This window comes from Pelodiscus sinensis, chromosome 4, assembly GCF_049634645.1.
Source record: "Pelodiscus sinensis isolate JC-2024 chromosome 4, ASM4963464v1, whole genome shotgun sequence".
Classification (NCBI taxonomy): domain Eukaryota; kingdom Metazoa; phylum Chordata; order Testudines; family Trionychidae; genus Pelodiscus; species Pelodiscus sinensis.
The window spans coordinates 91,730,582-91,751,793 of NC_134714.1; the positions used below are offsets into that span (position 1 = coordinate 91,730,582).

General features: G+C 39.3%; 1 protein-coding gene across 1 annotated transcript in view; it reads left to right on the forward strand.

Annotated features, from left to right (window-relative positions):
• The window catches only part of SLC17A6 (solute carrier family 17 member 6), a 61,672-nt gene extending 47,075 nt beyond the window's left edge, over window positions 1-14,597 (forward strand). The window contains exons 8-12 of the mRNA XM_075927750.1: window positions 4,320-4,469; window positions 6,907-7,039; window positions 8,275-8,385; window positions 10,440-10,567; window positions 12,482-14,597. Of these exons, the coding sequence (XP_075783865.1) occupies window positions 4,320-4,469; window positions 6,907-7,039; window positions 8,275-8,385; window positions 10,440-10,567; window positions 12,482-12,817 (858 nt within the window). The 3' untranslated portion in view covers window positions 12,818-14,597. The remainder of the gene's footprint in view (window positions 1-4,319; window positions 4,470-6,906; window positions 7,040-8,274; window positions 8,386-10,439; window positions 10,568-12,481) is intronic.
• Window positions 14,598-21,212: the final 6,615 nt, after the last annotated feature.

Below are 21,212 nucleotides of genomic sequence, written 5' to 3' on the forward strand. Positions count from 1 at the left end.
ACTGAGTTTGATTTTGTACAATAATACAACAAATGCCGTACGATGGTTACCACTTCGTTCAGCTAATCGCCATCTGTTGCATGTTTCAGTTAGGGGTCGTTGTTTTTTAAAATCAGTGTTTAAGTGACTTATGCTATAAGTGATTTTGCTGTCTCCCTCATGGATGCAAAGTGGCTGCCTCTGAGGGGACCTTGAAGTCCTCCTTGGAGCAGCATTAACCCCTAATCAGACATTGCTGTGGAACTTTCCTGACATTCATCGCAAGGGAAGCAGGAGCATGCTATGCTGTTGGAGTTTCTCCCTCATGCTCCACCCCAGATCTAGTTCCTTTTCACAGATGGAAATCAGATTGTTGGGCCCTTAATGGTATTTCTATGTCTAGAGCAGCTGTGGGAGTTTCCTTTCCCTTGCCATTCTATCCCTTTCCAACCATTCTACTGTAGAACAAGGAACAAATGAAGCGGAGGAAAATTAGGATATATAATGAGACGTTAAGAACTAGAATCAGATAAGGGCTGCATCACCCTTTGGTAGAAGTTCAATGTGTTTGTGAAAGCTTATGTATTGAAATAAAAGGTGCTCTCACCATTCTGTGCCCCTTCCCCTGCACTGTTGGGGATAATACTTTTCACCTAGCCACAGCTTTGAGATACAGTTTTAGTTTCTTTACTGAAGGCTGGTTTCAAGGAAAAAGAAGAGACTCCAAGAGCATTAGAAGGACTTTTTCCAGTTATAATATACAGCCTTCAAATACTATTTACTCTCTGTGTAGTTTGACCCTGTCCTCCATAGAGTTACATCTCAGAGAGCCTTGCAAAATCTGGTATGAAATGGAACCACTTCTAACAGCCCTTAAATAAACCTGCCATGCAAAATGAGCAGTTTCTCCATCCTTTAATTTCTAAAAAGTTCTAAAGAAATAGCACCACCAATACTAGCTAAGAAAAATCAGAGTTCATTAGCTGTGTCTTAACTTCCTAGCTAATACTATTATTCTACCAACTCTCCTGCTCCTATTTTTCTACATCAGTGAGTCCCAGAGAGCTCTCTTTATAGTGTTTTCTAATTGGGTCAGCCCATTTGCTCTTGATTGAGCACAGGCCTAAGCCATGATCAAGAGCATTGACAGCTGTAGCATCTGGCTTGAAATTCAAAGCCAGAATTGCTCCACAATGGCACAGGTGCTTTTTAAAATCCCACCCTTGATGAGAGAAATGTTCCCTGTGTTGAAATTTCAAACACTGCAGCTGAGGCTTGTGCAAATATTATTTAAAAAGGAGTCAGTATATTCTGCTCAGGTTTGGGTTGTTTAATTTCTTTGCACTTTCAGAATTCAAAACTGGATTCCAGATTATATTTGGAAGTGATTAGTTTGTATGAATGGCTTAATTGCTTGTGGTATGTGCAGTATGGCTTTCTTCCCACGGCATTCACCAGGCCCTCCTCACCAATTTAGTCTCTCTTAACCCTGTCTAAGGATCTTAGTAGGTACATGGAGCATTGCACATACTCTCTACCAGAGTGAATTTCACCATTTTCCTTTGGAACCATACCAGTTTTTAACACATAATGGGCTTAATCCTACTCTCAGCTATGTCCATGAAACCTCGTTGAAGTCATTTCCATATACTCCTAGGCTATGTTTACACTGGCCGCTTGAATTTCCGCAAGAACACTGACGATCTCATGTAAGAAATCAGTGCTTCTTGCGGAAATACTATGCTGCTCCCATTGGAGCAAAAAGTCCTTTTGTGCAAAAGCTTTTGCACAAAAGGTCCAGTGTAGACAGCTCAGATTGGTTTTGCGCAAAAAAGCCCCGATTGCAAAAATGGCAATCGGGGCTTTTTTGCGCAAAAGCGCATCTAGATTGGCACAGACGCTTTTCTGCAAAAGTGTTTTTGCAGAAAAGTGTCCGTGCCAATCTAGATGCACTTTTCCGCAAATGCTTTTAACGGAAAACTTTTCCGTTAAAAGCATTTGCAGAAAATCATGCCAATCTAGACATAGCCAAACTGTTTTGCAGAAGAGTTCTTGCAAAAGCGCATCTTCACTGGCACATGCTTTTGTGCAAGAGATGTGCTTTTGAGCAAGAGCATCCATGGCAGTGTGGACGCTCTCTTGCACAAGAAAGCTCTGATGGCCATTTTAACCATAGGGGCTTCTTGCACAAGGGGCTTATTCCTTGTGGGGAGAGGAATAACTCTTCTGGAAGAAGCCCTGTTTTACAACGCTATACTGTAAATTTACTTGAGCAAGAATGCTCGTGCAGTGTAGACAAGAGGCAAGTTTTTGCACAAGAAGGGCTGTTCTTGCGCAAGAAGCTGCCGGTGTAGACACAGCCCTATAGTTTCAGATCCTGCACAGACAGGAAGAAACCTGGGCCTATGTGGAGCTCCAGTGATGTCACTGGGGCCTAAATCAACAAAAGGGCTTAGATATTGTAACAATGAGCATCACAATACCTAGAAAATCACAGGAACAACTCTGTGATTCACAAAGCCTAGACTCCTTACAAAGTGCATGGGGAGAGAGAGGCACATAACATAGCTACAAAACCCAACACTCGAGGGGGGCAGTCACCTACACTAGACAATGGGAGATGTTGAGGGTAGGGGTGTGATCTAAACCCTGCCCAAGCATTAAATGCCAATCTCTGCATGTTATACACAACCAGGAGCTCCTCTCCTGGACTCAGGGAGCTTTAGGTGCCTAAGCTGTTTCTTTGGAGAATGAGTTAGGTGCCTGCCTTACTCCACAGAAATGGGAGGAGGAGGGTGTTTTGGTGCCACTAACCTAACATTCAATACAGTGATTACACCACACACCTGGGACATAGGAAGCCAAGATTAAATTTTGCCCTTTGCCTGAAGGAGGAGCAGGATTTGAACAAGGGGCTTACATATCATTCAGAGAGGCCCAGTAACTATAGAGCTATGGGATAGTCTAATGGTACACCCTCAAAAGGCTCCTTCTAAAGGTGCTTCACAGTGTGTAACTAATTAAAGAATTGTTGGAGCAGATGTATGCCCTACGCATCAGGCTATAAAGTCATTCTGCCTTTCTGGCCAAGTGACCATGTAATATTTATCCAAAGAAGAGTTGCTTCAACAGGAGAAATCAAGGGAGTCCCATGTCAGAATACCCCATCACTTGGTGGCTAGAATACTCTCCTGACAGAAGTGGGGAGATCCTTATTTAAAACATTCCCTTAGTAGAATGGAGACTAGAACCTAGATACACCACAGCCCAGCTAAGTGCATTAACCAGTGAACTAACCAGCATATGATGAGTAGGTGCTTGCAGATTTTGAATGGGACCCAATCTGATAGGTAGGCACTCAGCATGCCTATCTACCAGATTGGGACCCAAGTGAGACATGTACTCCATTGCCTCTTTCCCTAGGGTCCTGGGTAATTTAGGGATAGAATGAGGTGGCAATTCACATGCCTGGAGGCAGAAATATAGGTGCTGAAGGAACTTTTACCCTAAAAACTTAAGTGCTGAGTGAGTTTAGGTACCTACAGGTTTGGCAGCAGTCAAGTTTTAGTTTTGTGGATGGCAGTACGGTCTAATATTAGGACTTAAATGCTTAAATCCGGAGTTTAGGTGTCTAAACACCTATGTGGAGTTGGGCTTGGGATGCTGTAGGATTGCAGCATTACAATCTGTAAACTTTCAGCAACTTTAAATTAACTTTAAAAGAACCTCCCCTCCCCAGGAGCCTATATGGGTCAAAATGCTTTATATTGGGGTGGGGGGAATAGAACAAAATGGTGCTTGAGCTGTCTTTGTTGAAAGAAACTACCAGAATGTCCTAATGAAGCTATGCAGGCAATTTAGATATGGTTAAAATGCAGAGACAGATTCTCAGGTAGTGACTTCACTAGAGCTATGCTGATTTACACCAGCTGAGGATATGGCCAAACATTTACAATGGAAAAGCCAACAGCTCTTAATAGTAATATTAATACCTCACACTGCTATATTACTTATGACTGGTTCTAATCATACTTGCTGAGATTAAATGGGATTCTCCTCATAGTATTTGTACAAGAAGAATGAAAGTGAATGATAGTATTGAGTACCTGAGTTGCTTCACTGAGTACATTGTAGACATTTGTCTATTACTACATCTTTGATCCTCCACACACGTACACATGGGTTTTACTTCATGAACATTGAAGACACAATAGAGATACTTGTGTAAATCTAGCCACTGTTCAAGGGAACATGCTCTTAAGATAGGATGCATGATAAAGGGAAGTTTAGTATTCATTAACCAAGCAAATATTAACTGTGTCTTTCTTTCCATGTTTCAGAAATACAAGACTCCTTGGAGAAAATTTTTTACCTCTATGCCCGTCTATGCAATAATTGTTGCAAACTTCTGTAGAAGCTGGACTTTTTATTTGCTGCTTATTAGTCAGCCTGCATACTTTGAAGAGGTTTTTGGGTTTGAAATAAGCAAGGTATTTAAACATAATACATTATAATATATTTGTTAGTCAATAACTGAAGAATCGTGTTGGCAGACCTTTATTTGGAGGGGGGAAAGTTTAATGCACATTTCCCCTATGATTTTATAATTCTGGAAGTACTTGTCCAATCCAGAAAGTCACCATTCCTTTACGTACCAGCATATATGAGTGAAGTGACAAAACTGAAAAGGGATTGTATTCTTTTGATTAGTTTAAAATGTACATGTAGTGCACTCACTAATTTTCTAAGAGGTAATACCTTATAGTGACCTGTCTGGATCCATATTGCACTAGGAGTTTGCATCAGTGTTTAGGGATGGAGCCCTTGGCCATGTAAACTGTAGAAAGAGCCATCAGAACAGTAATCCAACAGTGCACCCATCAGAAAACATGGTACACCCAAGACTTTGGGGAAAGAGCCCATCCCCATCCACCTCCTTTCACTGGTCTGGAGAGTAGACTAGCAATAATTTGTATCCTCCTAAAAATGGCGCAGCTTGCAGTATCCCCTGTGTATTGGGGCATTCAGCTACAAATTGCACTTCATTCTCTCTGAGGTGGATGCAGTTATGTATCACCCCTTACATGGAACAGTGGCACAATCTGACCTGCAAGGCCTGATGCAAAGTAGTCTTTCCATGGAATTCCTTGAGCAGATTAGGCCCTTAATTTGTACATGGATAAAAGAAATAATAATGTCTCATCTGTGTGTCTTAGGTCCTATGCTGCAAAGAGTGAACAGAGACTATTATCAGCTCTTGTAGTGGGGGCCTGAGATTTTGGTGTAGGAAGATCTAAATTCTATCCATGTTGTTACTCTGAATGCCCAAGTTTCGCTGGTGTGTAGCACAGTGACAACCAGAAAACCCTAGGCAGCCATAGAATTGCTGCAGTATTATAGGGTTCAAATCACAATTATGCAATGGCATTCAGCAGTCAGAGATAAGCATGAGCTATAAAATTCAGATCTGGACTCTGCACCCTTCATCCTCTCAAAGCTCAGATTTGGCTTGGGGTTTAGCCTCTCATAGAGAAAGGGACCAGTAGTGAAATGCAGATTTAGATCCGAGACAAGATTCTGATCATCTCTTTCTCCACCTCCAAAAACTGGTTTTGATTCCATCCCTTACCTAACATTACATAATGATGGAGCTGTAAAGACAGGTGTAAATGATCAGTGGGAATTTAACATTGCTTCTTAATTTTTTCCACAGAAGAAAATATTGGCTGTTCAAGTTCAAATCCATGTGCCCTTTCCATGTACTGATGACCAAGCCACATGGCTAACTGTCATGTTTTACTTATTCTAGTATAGTGAATAAATTAATCTAGAAATGTACATATCAGAGTCTTCATATGAGCCTATGTAGTGTTCAGAGTTCAGAGTACATTTGAGTCTATCTGGCGGCATTGTAAGAACTATTTTGTAGTGAATGTTTCTAAAGAAACCTCTTCTTTTGGGACTATGATTAGAATGGTCACTTCATATATAATTAGTCTTTAATGTTTCATCTGCAAAGATTTTTTAAGTGCTAGATATTCAAAGAATGGTTCACCTAGAAAAAATCTTTTTAGCATGAAGACCAATAGTTCCCTTGCGTGGAGTTTGCCACAGATAGTGGTTGCAACTGAAAAGCCAACATTTATGTGCTAGCATCCTACAGAAATACCTGAGGCAGAGCAGCTATACTGCCTATTCTAAATATCTAAATAAATGGCAATAACATCTGCTTTCATCAAAACTGAATTTAGCCTTTGACTATACTTCTCACTTGTAAACTATAGAAAATAGAGCATTTCAAACTAAAGACAGAAAAAGGAGTGTCTTCTGTAAATGGTGTCACAGAAATGCTATTTTCCCACATACTCCCTTTCTAATATTATCCTGGAACGACTTAATTTATTATGTATTTTCAATGAAGAATTTTCTGTGTCATGTGTGTATGGAGTCAGTGGTCAGAAAAATACTATTGATTTACATGTGAGTATGTCATTAGCATGAAGCTGTGTGTAGTATGATTTCTCAACATGTAATATTCTGGGCCTGATCCCCAGTTCCTTGAACATTACAAAGTTCCACTAGCCTCCATGGGAGTTGGACAGTTCAAGGAATGTAGATCTGAGATTCTTGATGTTTTATAGTTCTGAAAGCCCCTGACTTCATTTACCTATTGATCTGTCACCTGCAATGTTTAGTACTTAGAGTTCTGTACATGACTCTTATTTTGTGTTGGCTATCATTTAGTGAAGAAAATGGCAAGTTACAATCATCGTATTGTCCCATTCAGACACGTAATAAAATAAATCAAGATGCCTGCTTTAAACACCGAAACATGCAGAGAATCAATTAGTTAGTTGTTGATTGCCTGATGCTTCAAAAAAGGATAAATCAATGTTTTATGTTGCTTCCCATTTGTCATTATTTTAGGTGGGTATGTTATCTGCTTTGCCACACTTAGTGATGACCATTATTGTTCCTATCGGAGGACAGATTGCAGACTTCCTAAGAAGCAGGCAAATTCTTTCAACTACTACTGTGAGAAAGATAATGAATTGTGGAGGTAAGTCACTCTCCCTTATTTATAAACTTCCTTGACGGTGATATAGAATATAGCCCATAGATAAATAGCTTTTGTTAATTTAGAAGCCGTTACTTCTTGTATTAAGTATTAATTGCACCTTTTACTTGTAAGATAAAAAAATTGCTACTATTAAAAAATGCTGCTAACTTCTTGGAGGTCACCTTTAGAGAGATAAGAATGTCTGCTTATACCTTCTTATTTTACTCACTGCGGAAATTATTTAGAAGGACAAGGGGCCAATTAGGTACCTAAAAATGGAGACAGGTGCCTAGTGATAATTTCAAAATTGCCTAAGGAGGTTAAGAATCCAAATGCCACTGAAATCAAAGGAGATTTGGTGACTAATCTGCTTAGGAGCTTTTGAAATCTCATCAGGCCTATCCACGTCTGTGGGCATCAAATACCTTTGAATATCTGGCTCAAGATGCCCCACAGAGTTTCTTTCCCAGACTCCTTTGCCAGCTTCTTGATCCTCCCACTTTTTCTTCATGGCCTTTGGAACATGCAGCATTTTACTGAGAGAATGAGGGTTGCCACAGTGAGACAAAGGTTTTCTAAATGTTTTTCTCCTACAAATGTCTGTTTTACTTCCTTCTGTCTGCCTAGTTTTCCCCCCACTGAAATTCAACTCCCTCTCGTGTAGACATGGGGTAGCTATTACAAAAAGAGTACAAAGCAGTGGTTTTAATAGGGAAAGATAATACAACTTCACACAGTGTATGAAATGGGAGATAGGCAGAATTCTAGTCTAAGATTTCTTAGAGGTATTGTAAGTTACTCACTGTATAAGGTACAGGGCTTCCCAGCCATTCAGTGTGCACCAAACATCATTATTCAAATAGCTGAATATATACAAATACATACACTATTGTATTATTGATCTGCACAATTGCAGACAATAGAATCTAAGTGAATAATTAAGTGTATGTGTATGGGGGGGAGGGAGGTTGGCCCAATGTGTGTAATATTTAGCCGTCTACTGAGTACTTCTGCCCTTGAGATGTTATTATATGTTTCAATTATTCTTTCTTAGGGGAAGGGAGGCTTATCTATATTCTCAATTAAGGGTCATTTCTAAAATAATGAAGTTCAAAAGTTAATGTGTTTTTTTCCACTGCTTATTTGAAATGAGTACCATGTCTGTTGCCTTATTATTTTCAGTTTTTAAGAGGTAATTAAATTTGATTTGTCATTTCCTTTTATTATTTCCCAAGGTTTTGGTATGGAAGCAACTCTTCTTTTGGTGGTAGGGTATTCTCATAGTAAAGGAGTGGCTATTTCATTTTTAGTACTCGCTGTGGGTTTCAGTGGATTCGCCATATCTGGTAAGATACCATTTCTGCTAGTAGGGGGAAGTTATTTCAGCTCAAGAAAAAGATAATGTGAGGTCCTTACTCAGTTTGCCATCAGTGATATTAAAACTGAGTAAGAACCTCAAGATTCAGCCTGGTGTTGTTTATCATCATTTTCCGAGAACGCTACATCTTATATATTATACAGTACTTGCTCAAGTATTTCCTTTCCTCACACCCATATACTCTGTATATAGATAAATGCAACTATATTACTGTAAATTTTGCTTTGGAATCTACTAACAATCTAGCTTGAGAGCTTGAGATTTACATGTTGCTCATACTGTGTATTACAAAATAATGAACAGGTTATTGTTTTCTTGATGTAGTGCATATTAGAAATTGCTTTCTGTGTTTTAAGGTTTGGCACAACTCCATCTGCCTTTGCCCCTCTTTGTCACGGACACTTTTGCAAGCCTTCATGGCCTGAAGGCACCAACAGAGCTAGGCATTGTGACATACAGTGTTACACTATATAACTTTTAGGTGCCTTGTAAATCACGGCAAGTCACAAAGCTTGAGTTAGGTGCCTCCATTCCTGCACATGGGGAGCAACAGCACCTTAGACTCCAATTCCTAGAGCCACAATTCTAAGCTCCCCTAATGGGAGATACCAATGACTAGGGTGTGTGCAAAGCCCTCCCCTTGTCTTGGAGATAGACACCTAAGTGCATGGAAGCACCTATCTCTGCTAGCAATTCTCAGCTGTGAACCTTTTGGAATCAGATACGTACACACAGTTTTAGCAAGAGCCTGGGGCGAGGGGCAGCTGTCTCATTACTTTTAACCCAGTGGCTAAGGTATTCACCTGAGATGGGGGCCACTCCTAATTTAAGTCTCTCCTCCACCTGAACAGGAAAAGAGATTTAAATGGGACTTTCTCATGTGAGTGATCAAACCACTGGGGTATGGGATATTCTGGTGTGGGTCTCCTTTAGTCTCTCCTGTTGATCTCTCCATAAATAATCAAAGAGCCATTGATGCACAGGGACAATCTCTCATCTCCCAGCTGAATGCTCGAACCCTTTGGCTATCGAGTCATTTTGAGATTTGCTTGACCCAAATGACTCTTTGAGAGGAGAGGGGGAGAGAGAGAGAGCACACCTTCTATCGCTTGTTATAGTTGTTAAAGCACTCATGAGAGACCCAGGATCCAGTCTCTTATTCTAATTCCTCGAATTATTTATCCACAGTGAAACAGGTTCAACATGAGAGATTGAAGCTCCCGCATTAGACTATTTCAGCTTACTTGAGAGGTAGCAAATCCTTTCTCAGCCAGTGGAGGGATTTGGGGTAGCGGTCTCTCACATCTCCCAGTTAAATACCCTAGTCACTGGGCTAAAATTTACAAGAGAGCTCCTCCACTACCTTTCCCTTCCCCTCCCACCTCTTGCAGTGGTCTGCATGTATGAGTTTGCCTGAGCACACTTACTAGATTGAACACCTCATGAGATTTAGGTAGCTGAACTTCTGTCTTCTCCTTGTTCTTGAATCACTCTAAGGGTACGTCTAGACTACGTGCCTCTGTCGCCAGAGGCATGTAGATTTCAGATTTATTTGATTTTCATCTTACCCTCTCACACAAAAACATTCATTATCCTGATGCTCTGTGTAACCAAGAAAATAAATGTGGAGAAAAAGAAGAGGAAGTGACACAGGTTGTAACAGGAAGTGACTCAAAATCAGTAATCTACAATATGAAAGGGATATGAATTACAATGCAAGTTCCTTTCTGAGAATTTTGCCAAAAAGATTAACCATTTCATGGGTAGTCTTTCCCTCGTCAGTGTTTATTTAAAAACATTTTTTTAAAAGCCCCACATTTGATATAATTTTATAAGAGGTTTTCAATTTAAATATAAAACATGAACTCATCTCATATATTTAGTCTTGCTTCATGTTGTAAACCTCTTACGACAAAATTCTCATCAGTATATTTTCTGTAAACTACTCCGAACATGCAAGTATATAAATAGTCACGGACAGATTTATTTGGTGGAAATACATGTTTATTATTTGTGCTGCAGGATTCAATGTCAACCATTTAGACATAGCCCCAAGATATGCCAGCATCCTCATGGGAATTTCTAATGGAGTTGGGACTTTGTCTGGAATGGTTTGCCCTATAATTGTTGGAGCAATGACAAAGAACAAGGTAAGCTGATTTTTTTTGTGGTTTTCAAAATAATTCTCATTAAATTCAAATTGAACAATTTAATCCCACTTGTATTAACAACAAAACCCATTTCTACAACTATTTTCCATGCCATTTGTATTAGTGACCATTAACTTCTGGCTTTATCCACTAGCCATCTAGTATTTTGACTTCCTGGAAATCTCTGAGCAGCCCTCATCATATGCTACCTCAGTCAGGAGTCTCCTGCCCCTTCCTGAACTCTCTTGAATTCTCCAAATTGGAACTGTTTTTATGTGCATATTTATCACTCTTTCTTAAATAAACTAGTTCCTTCATAAGGCTCCCAAAGGAAAACCAGTATCAGAGGGGTAGCCATGTTAGTCTGTATCTGCAAAACAATGAGTTCTGTGGCACCTTAAGGACTAATAGATTTATTTTGGCATAAGCGTTCACGGGGAAAAAAACACTTAATCAGATGTATTATGAAGTGGGGCTTCCCCCACAAAAGCTTATGCTGTTAGGGTATGTCTACACTACAGCGTTATTTCGAAATATCTTATTTTGAAATAGCACGTCTACACATAAAATGCATTTCAAAATAGCTATTTGCTGTTTTGAAATAGCGTGTCCATACTGCTTGAACACTGAATTGCATTTAAGGCCAGCTGGAACTGGTTCCGGCAGGGCATCAGGTCAGAAGTTACCCTGTGGCCAGGGCAGACAGCAAGGCACCCTGGGAAGGGCTGGAGGCCCCCTATTTTGAAATAAGCATCTACGCAGCGCTTATTTCGCAATAGCAATTTCGAAATTGGTGCTATTCCTCGTGGAATGAGGTTTACCAATTTCGAAATAAGCCCGCCTTAATTTCAAAATAGCAGTTGGCTTTTGTAGACGCTAGGAAAGTTATTTTGAAATAATGGCTGTTATTTCAAAATAACTTTGCTGTGTAGACATACCCTTAGTCTTTAAGTTGCCATAAGCCTCCTCATTGTTTTATAAGGAAAACATTAGCTTGCAACACAGAAACTAGTTTTTAAATCATTTAGGAGAAATGAAGAGTGGGTTTGATACATTTTAAATATGAATTTATATATTTTTAAGAAAAATAATTAAAAAATGTTCCTGGATGAATAGTCCTTGAAAGTTTTCTTAGATAAAAATAATGTACCAAAGGAGAACAAGGTCTTGTGACTGAAAATACCCGTGGAAGAAAGAACAAGTGTTGTGCAGGGAAAAGTGGTAATAAAGTTGAATGTATTGGAATCAGTGCATTTGTTCCATGGTACTCCTAAATACAGTGATGTTTTCCTTTATTAGCTGGTTGATATTTTTCACTAGGGACTTCCTCTTATTCTCTTTGATGTCAATGGGTATTGGGCCATAGTTTTCAATGGTTTCAGGATTGAGGCCTAGCACTGGAAACAATCCAAATACAAACAATCTATCTGAGCGGTACTTGACTCAGATGTTGCATTTCCCCAATCCTGGGTCCAGTCCAGTCCATAGTGTATGTTTGTGGCTGATGCCATGTAGCTATCTTCTCTTTTTCCCTCAACCATTGCTACCCCTATTCCAGCTGCCAGCTGGCAGGATTCCTCAGGCAAAGCTAGAGTTCCAATAGTTTTGCACTGCACATAGCCGTGTTAGAGGACCCAAACAGACCTGAGTGTTGGCTCAGATATTTTGCTTAGCTTGTCATCTTATCTTGAGCACATGGAGGGAGGAGTTGTTAGCTGATAGTAAAGGAAATGTCTTGCAATAGTTCAAACTGAGATAAAGACTGTGGTTACCCAAGGAACCTGAAGGAGTTAGGTGCTTGAGAGTGGCACTCTTTTGAAAATCACACTCTCAGTTTCTTAATCGGCCCTTTAATATCAGAACGGCTAACAAGTCTGTGCTACTATTTTGATGTCACAATCTTCCTCTTTACAGACACGTGAAGAGTGGCAGTATGTCTTCCTTATTGCTGCTTTAGTGCATTACGGCGGAGTTATATTCTATGGCATATTTGCCTCAGGAGAGAAACAACCCTGGGCAGACCCTGAACAGACAAGTGAAGAGAAATGTGGTTTTATTCATGAAGATGAACTTGATGAAGAGACAGGGGACATTACACAGAATTATGTAAATTATGGTACCACTAAGTCTTATGGTGCTACGACCCAGGTCAATGGTGGGTGGCCAAATGGTTGGGAGAAGAAAGAAGAATTTGTACAAGAGGAAGTCCAAGACTCATACAGCTATAAGGAAAGAGAAGATTATTCATAACAAATCTCAATATTGGATATATTTTGTAGTGTTTGTGATTAAATTCATTGTGATTGTTTGCACACAAAAACGTGGTAAAAACATGTAAACACATATCAAACAGGAAGGTCTAGCTGTTTTAAAAAAAAGGTTACCATTAAAGTGCAATCTGTACGAATTGTGATATGTCATCACCTCCACTCGGGTGTATCCGTTCTATAAACATTAGAGTTTTAAGGGTTAACTGGTCAAAACTATAGAGTCAACTAGATACTTTCAGTATGAATGAGCTAAGGCTCATAATTAAGGATTAAAGCACAACTAACCAACCAAGCTGGCACATCTAATAGTCTGTTTAGAAAGCCAAAACTACTTGATCTTTTAAAAAATGCACTTATATATTTGTTACACTGTATTGGAAGAGATCATAAACTGATTGTGTTAAGTATACATGTTTACTGAGTATAATGTAGAGACTGTGTGTTTGGTCTAAGACAAGGACTTTCTCCAAGAAGAAAGGATTCAGTCCTAGACATTCATAAGGGAGTGATACATTTCTCATCAATGGGAATTGGATCAGGCTCTAAAGGAACTAAATAAGGCATACTGTATGTTCATTGTGATTACATGCTGCAGGCTACTCTGTGATAAAGGAATTTATTTGGGTGTTTTATATCAAATGTTTAGGAACAAATTTTTATTTGTATTCTTTATAGAATATAATGAAATATAGTACGTGTCATGTTCTTCCTTACATTTACCAACCAGTATAAAACCAATGTGTAATGTTTAATCTGAATTTTCATGCAGACTGTAAAATAACTTTTGCAAGAAATGTTTCAGTGTACTTTTAGTTATAGTAAATTCCTTTGTACTGGTTGAAAATCACTTTACAAGAAAAAGATATAGCCTCCAGAAAGGCCTGGCCCGTCCGACATAATCCAAAGAAAAAACTACCATGAACAAGTAGCCCTCCACAACATGGATGTATTTGTTTTGCAGAATATTTTAAAATAAATGAAAGAAACAGAGAATAATTTAATCCTCTTTCTTTGCTTGATAGTTTTCCTATTTTGACATACTGTGGCACAGTTGTATAAATAGATAAAAGTTTATTGAAGATACTGTACTTATAAAAATGTTCCTATTTTACAAATCCCTGAATTACAAAATGTATTTGTCAAATAGAATTATAATGAATGCCTGATATGAGTAACAATCCTCAGAATACACCAAAGTGGCAAATAACTAGTGATGGATTTAGGAAGAGCATTACTTCTACTTTCATTATGCTTGTCTTCTCTTAGCATAACTCATGAAGAACTGCAACATTAGTGTACCAAGCAATAAGTGCAATGCATTATAAAGTGCATAATCTTTTAGTCTATATATTACCTTTATATTTAGCTTGTTGTAGACATTTGGGATTGTTGGGATTAAACCAAACCAAACCAAATTAAAGTTAGTAACACCAGACAGCTTCTTAATGCTCTAAAAATGACAATGATGATCCATTTCCCAACTCAAATCAAATGATTATCATTGTATTGTAATAATCCATTCTGGATTTTTGATCTGTTCATTGTATTGTGCTAGTGATTGGAGGCCCTGCTATTGCAATATTCAACTTGAGGATTGTTTATTCTTTTTTTTTTAATGCAAATCATACCTTGACCTTAAGAGAGGAAAAAAACCTATTTTGTTTTGTGCCTCGAAGTGATGTAATATGTGACCATAGCTTTTGCTGTGTTTAATGAAAAGATGTGGACTGTGTCACTTTTGTTGCTGCAAAAAGTGTTAATAAAATGCTCTATTTATCCTTTTATATAAAAAAGGGTATTGTAATTTTTGTTTCTTTGGGATGCAGGCAAGTGTAAAATGTAAATCATGTTACTACAATTACTTATGTTGGGCTATGTCCTGAATTCTGCTGTGCTCACATGCATGGAAGTAAAAAGATACAAGGAGCCCTGCATGGTCTATTTCAGGGATTGGCAACGTTTAGCACCTGACCCATCAGGATAATCTGCTGGCAGGCCACAAGACAGTTAATTTACATTGTGCATCTGCAGGCCCAGTCCTCCACAGCTTCCAGTGGCTGTGGATTGTCATTGCTGGACAATAGGAGCTGTGGAAATCAGTGCAAGCTACAGGCATGTGCTGGCCACCACTTCCCACAGCTCTCATTAGCTAGTAGCGGCAAACCATGGCCATTGGGAGCTACAGCAGGGAAAGTGTGCCTGTGGACGTTCAGTGTAAGCTAACTGTCTCATGGCCCGCTAGTGGATTACCCCATGTGCCATTTGCCAAAAGTTGCAGACACCAGGGCTATTCGTATCACCTATCTATACACAGGTGTTTAGTAAGAGAAGAAGCCACTATCAGGTTGATATTGTCCCTTACCCATTCAGGTGACTGAGGAATGTGTGAGCAGGGAAGAGGATCAGATGGATCAACATGCCAGCTAGGGAAACAGAGCTGGCACACGGACGAATTAAGACTAGAGCACTTTACTATCCCTTTGAATGAAGGAAAAGATGGGCACCAACTGTGACTTGCAGAGCTATTACTGTTTCCTTCCCTGCTTCTATTATTCCGACCCTTACTTAGACAAGTATGTGGGGTTACAATCCATCCCTCTATAGTAGTGGTTCTGAACCAGAGGCACACATACCCATGGGAGTACACAGAGGTCTTCCAGGGGACACATCAACTCATCTAGATATTTGCCTACTTTTACAACAGGCTACGTAAAAAGTAACAGTTAAGTCAGTAGAAACTAAAAATGTATACAGTCAGGATAAGTCTACATTGGCAAGATTTTGCGCAAATACTTTTAACACAAGAGGCCAGTGTAGACAGGCAACATGAATTTCTTGCGCAAGAAAGCCAGATGACTAAAATGGCCAGCGGAGCTTTCTTGCACAAGAGAGCGTCTACACTGGCATGTGCTTTTGCTCAAGAGATGTGCTTTTGCGCAAAAGTATCCGTGCCAGTGTAGACACTCTCTTGTGCAAGAAAGCTCCGATGGCCATTTTAGTCATCAGGCTTTCTTGCGCAAGAAATTCATGTTGCCTGTCTACACTGGCCTCTTGCGCAAGAACAGTTGTGCAAGAGGGCTTATTCCTGAGCGGGAGTATCATAGTTCTTGTGCAAGAAGCACTGATTTCACACATTAGAACATCAGTGTTCTTGCGCAAGAACTCCCCGCCAGTGTAGACAGGCAGCATGTTTTTACGCAAAATCGGCCGCTTTTGCGCAAAATCATGCCAATGTAGACACAGACTCACTTGTTTATACTACTCTATATACTATACACTTAAAGGTAAGTACAATATTTATATTTCAATTAATTTATTTATAATTATATGGTAAAATGAGAAAATAAGCAATTTTCCAGTAATCGTGGATTGCAGCACTCTTGCATTTTTATGTCTGCTTTTGTAAGCAAGTAGTTTTTAAGTAAGGTGTAACTTAAGGGAACCGAAGGACAAATGAGACTCCTGAAAAGGTTTCAGTATTCAAAAAAGGTTGAGAGCCACTGCTCTACATGCAATCTCAATAAAAATCGGAGTCATTCCACAAGTCTCAGATTGACAGTAGATATTACTAAACAGGAGCTTTATGGTGTTCAATGGACTTTACCTTGCAGGAAAGAAGGAATTGTCAAAAAGATTAAGTAGAATGATTTTTGTCCTAGGCTTTTCTGTCCATATGGTAGGTCAGTTATCAGAGCACAAATTCAGGTAACATTTGAAGTTATCTTTAATGATTTCTGTGTCAGGGATGTCATGATGAAAATATACTGAAAGATACAGGAAGCATAACACCACCAAGAATACTGTGGTATTCTAGTAGAAGGTGTACAATTCTGAAAATTCAACTAATTAACAAAATAGAAATCAAATCAGCTCACTTTTTATTCTATCTCGAATTCTGTATCTTTTAAGAATGATTTCCATCACATACTTTTACTGGGTTCAGGCAATGTTTGTTTCTTATCAGCCTGACATTTCATTTTCTGCACGATGAGGCACTTTTAATTTGGCTATTAAATACTGCTCCATTTAGCCATACACAACTCAGAAACCCAACATTTCTTATTTTACAAGACTGGGAGAGCAATGCTATTTTAAATGAGATTTGTACAGGAACAGGAACATCTCCTGGTTTGTATATTCTTTAGAACCACTGAAAGGAGTTCTGCATATTTTGTAAAACTTTCTAGGATGTCTGAATATGTAAGACTGGGCTGTATTGTAATATTCATCCATCATTTAAAAGTTTAACTTCTATAGCACTTTCCATTGTCAAAGCCCTTTGTTAAAACTAGCCCATTAGTACACACATTTTTTCTGTCTCTTGAAAAGTTTTATTCCATCCCTGAGATCCCATATTAGCTTTCCTCCTCCCTTGACTTTCTTCTCCATTCCTACCCCAGGGTCTCCTTCCTTCTCTCTTTTTCATCTCCTGTTGCTTTTTAGCCCCCTGAGCATTAGGGAAAGGAACTTGTACAGCAGGGCAGAGGAGGAAACATTGTAGGTTTCTCTCCCACAGATTTGGTAGCTGTTATGCTCCAGGAGTCAGCCAACAGCAACATGATGTAGGAGAGGAGGTGAAAGGAAGAAACAGACAATTGTTTAGTTCTAGGAACCATTAAGCAGGAAGAGGGCTTGTTTAGGGAAAGGAGAAGCTTTTTCTCATTTTTAACACCCATGGCATGGAGATGGAAGCATTAGTAGGGGAGTGAAATAGGCATTGAGGGAACATTTCCCTCCCATCTAGGTGATTGTATTTATGCCTCCCTCTAGCCTTTCTCCTCACCAAGTCACATTACTAAAAAAAAGCTCCACTTTTTAGCCTCTCCAGGACTGTGCTAATTCCAGACCACAGGTCCCAGTGCTTCAATTGTTCCATTGACTTTAGCTGACCTCTGCATAGGCCTAAAAATACACTCTCCTTGATCAGGCTGAAAGATCCTTTCAGTCTTCCCTTTATTCCTGTGCTGTTCTACTTACCTAATACATGTGACTTGGTGGCCATGGTGAAAGGAGGGGAAATGAATTGTCACACAGATCTTAGCTGTTCCTGTTAGCCTTTAAATTGGGAGCATTTAAGAGAGCTCAGGGTGGAATTCTGGCCCTGTTAAAGTCAATTGCAAAACTGCCTTTGATTTCAGTGGGGCCAGGATTTCACCTTCTATGTCCAGTGGCTAAGTTCTGTAATGATTTCACATGAATGTTATCAGTAGCCTAATGACTACTATGTATATTGGAAGCCACCATGGCTGAAATACTTTCCAGTTCACATGCAATCTTTGTTGCAGAGATGAAGTTATCATAAAACACTTTCTGCTTTCAGAAGTGGTCATGAAATTTAATGGAGCAAATTCCATGGAAATGCTTTTACATGGAGAAAAAAAAACCTTGAAGGTGAAGGCTGCATTATAAATCACAAAAGAATATCTGTAAATCAAAAATGAAATTCCCCTTCAGTATGAAGCTTAGAAAAGGAACAAATACTGAAGTCAGAATAAATGTCACAGTTCAAAGCTGTACTGTTTGAAAGATCATATCATAGTCTAAAGTCACCGCTTCAGAAAGATAAAAATGTTTTGTTCCTTTCAGTGAAAGCTGTGTGGGAATTTGAAGACTGAGTATTTATTAGTCCAACTCTAGATTAACTATTTAATAGCAGGTCCTTGGGTGAATAATCAATGGCTGGTATTGTGCAATTGTATATTTACATGTAGGTACTTGTATAGCATATGTAATTAATTAAATCCAGCCAGATCCCCTTGGTGTGCTCTTCTCCCACCTTTAGAGGTAATACTATAGGAAGACTTAACTAATACACCTTTTTAGGGTTTTTATACCCATTCCTCCCAAAATCAGAGTATTGGTGAACATTTCTAATTTTGACAATGCCAGTGATAATCCATCCAAAGAGCAGACCAATGCTGTCCAAAAGACAGACGTGACAACACTGGAATGTATTGTTAAAAGTTAATATTTAATGGTTAATAAGAAATGAGAGAAAGTAAAGCAAAGATGGTGTTTAGAAAGTTTAAATGATTAAATATAACATACTATCCTCGATTCTCTGTTACATTAAACTTCTGTTCAGGCAGCTGTGGGGGAGAGGCCAAAGAACTGGTAAAGCTCCTGATTTTCAGCATGGATCTTGAGTGAGATATTGAACATCTGCCAGCTGCCACCAATCCTTAAGAAGCTGTACATCAGATGGGCAAAGCTGGAGCACAGGATGCTCTAGCTACATTCACGTGATAGAAATGTAGCCGTGTTAGTCTGGTGTAGCTGGAACAAAAAACAGGACTATGTAACACCACTTGTCATCATCTACATCCCCCAACTTAAACCTGTCCAACACATTATCAATAAACTACAGCCTATACTGGAACAGGATACAAAATTCCGAGAGACTCTGGGAGACAGACCCATAGTCTCCTATAGACAACCACCTAACCTCAAGATGATTCTTACCAACAATCACAGGTCATACCACACTAACACCAACCCTGGTACCTTCCCTTGCAACAAACCACGTTGCCAGCTTTGTCCACATATTCACTCTGCTGATACCATTATTGGACCTAACCAAGTGAGTTATAAGATCAAGAACACATATTCCTGCGCATCCAGAAATATAATTTATGCTATCATGTGCCGAAAGTGTCTGTCTGCTATGTACATTGGACAGACGTCTCAGACACTTCGCCAAAGGATCAATGCCCACAAAACAGATATTAGACTGGATCACAAAGAAAAAAGAGTTTCTTGCCATTTCAACCAGAAAGGACATTGTCTCAATGACTTGATTACCTGCATCCTGCTTCAAAGACCTTTTCAGACCACACTTGACTGAGAATCCTCTGAACTGTCATTCATGCTTAAATTCGACACTTCACACTTAGGTTTAAACAAAGACATTAATTATCTTACCCATTACAAAGATAGCTTCCCCAATTATCACCTCTAATATCATTAGCTCACAGACATTTACCTTCCCCCCCCCCCATCCACCTTCTGTTCTGAAATTTGATTTGTCCTTTTCATATGTGTTCATTTTTTTAAATTGTATCCTTTGGTATATATGGTTGTGACAATTTTCTTCCACTATTTGATCTGAGGAAGTGGGTCTGGCCCACAAAAGCTCATCACCTAATAAACCATCTTGTTAGTCTTTAAAGTGTTACATAGTCCTGTTTTTTGTTCTAGATTGGCACGGACGCTTTTGCGCAAAAAAGTCCTGATCGCCATTTTCCTGATTGGGGCTTTTTTGCACAAAACAAATCTGAGCTGTCTACACTGGCCCTTTTGCACAAAAGCTTTACGCAAAAGGGACTTTTGCCTGAATGGGAGCAGAATAGTATTTCCGCAAGAAGCACTGATTTCAAACAGTAGGAAGTCAGTGTTTTTGCAGAAATTCAAGCGGCCAGTGTAGACAGCTGGCAAGTTTTTCCACAAAAGCAGCTGCTTTTGCGGAAAAACTTGCCAGTCTAGACACAGCCATTATGTTTATGACCTTCAGACAGGGCAAAAGGGAATTAAACCCCAATCCCATTCAAAGTCAATAGCAACTGTGCATCCTTAGCTCCTTTGTGAATCCCAGTCCCTATGTTTTAGCCACTTATAGGTGTTTTATTTCTCAGCTTTGAACTCTCTGAAGTGATGAACACAGAATATCCAAGTAAGCGCTTACATAAAAGAGGTACATTTAAACACCTGCAAAGCAGAATTTGCATGTAGATAAGTTCTCCAGCCTAGTGCAACCTTTTGAAATGTTTGGTTTCTTGAGAAAAGTAGTAAGATCAGTTCAGTTCTAGGCAGCAGTAGCTCAAGACAGTATTATAGCTGTCATCTTATTAAGGTAGCATTACAGAGGCAGTGTTGCAGCAGTTTTCCCTGACATACTTAAGCAACACCCTTTCTGGGATAAGCCATATCCAGTATAAGGAATAAGCATAGGCCAGTCAATGCTTCCAATTCCTTGTTTCTTGTGCTTGTGGGAAGTATACCAATGAAGCCATCCAAAGCTTTTTATCCAATTTTAGAGGGCAAGCCTCACAATGATATTTCCTTTCAAGATACGGTCTCTGACAGTTGAGTGGAAGAACCACAGTTACACATCCAACTAGAACAGGTAACATGTGCATGTTGTCTGGAAATTCCTTATATTTCATGGGTTATTTTTTCAGATGTGCATATGCCTGGCAATTAGGGATATAAAACCCCGTTTAGTTAGTTAACCAGTTACATTTTATGTTTAACTGGTTAACCCAGGGGTTCTCAAACTTTGTGATACCGCAACTCCCAAGTTGCTCACGACCCCCCTCTAAGTTGCTGCAACCCCCCTCTAAGTTGCTCGCGACCCCTCAGGGGGTCGGGACCCACAG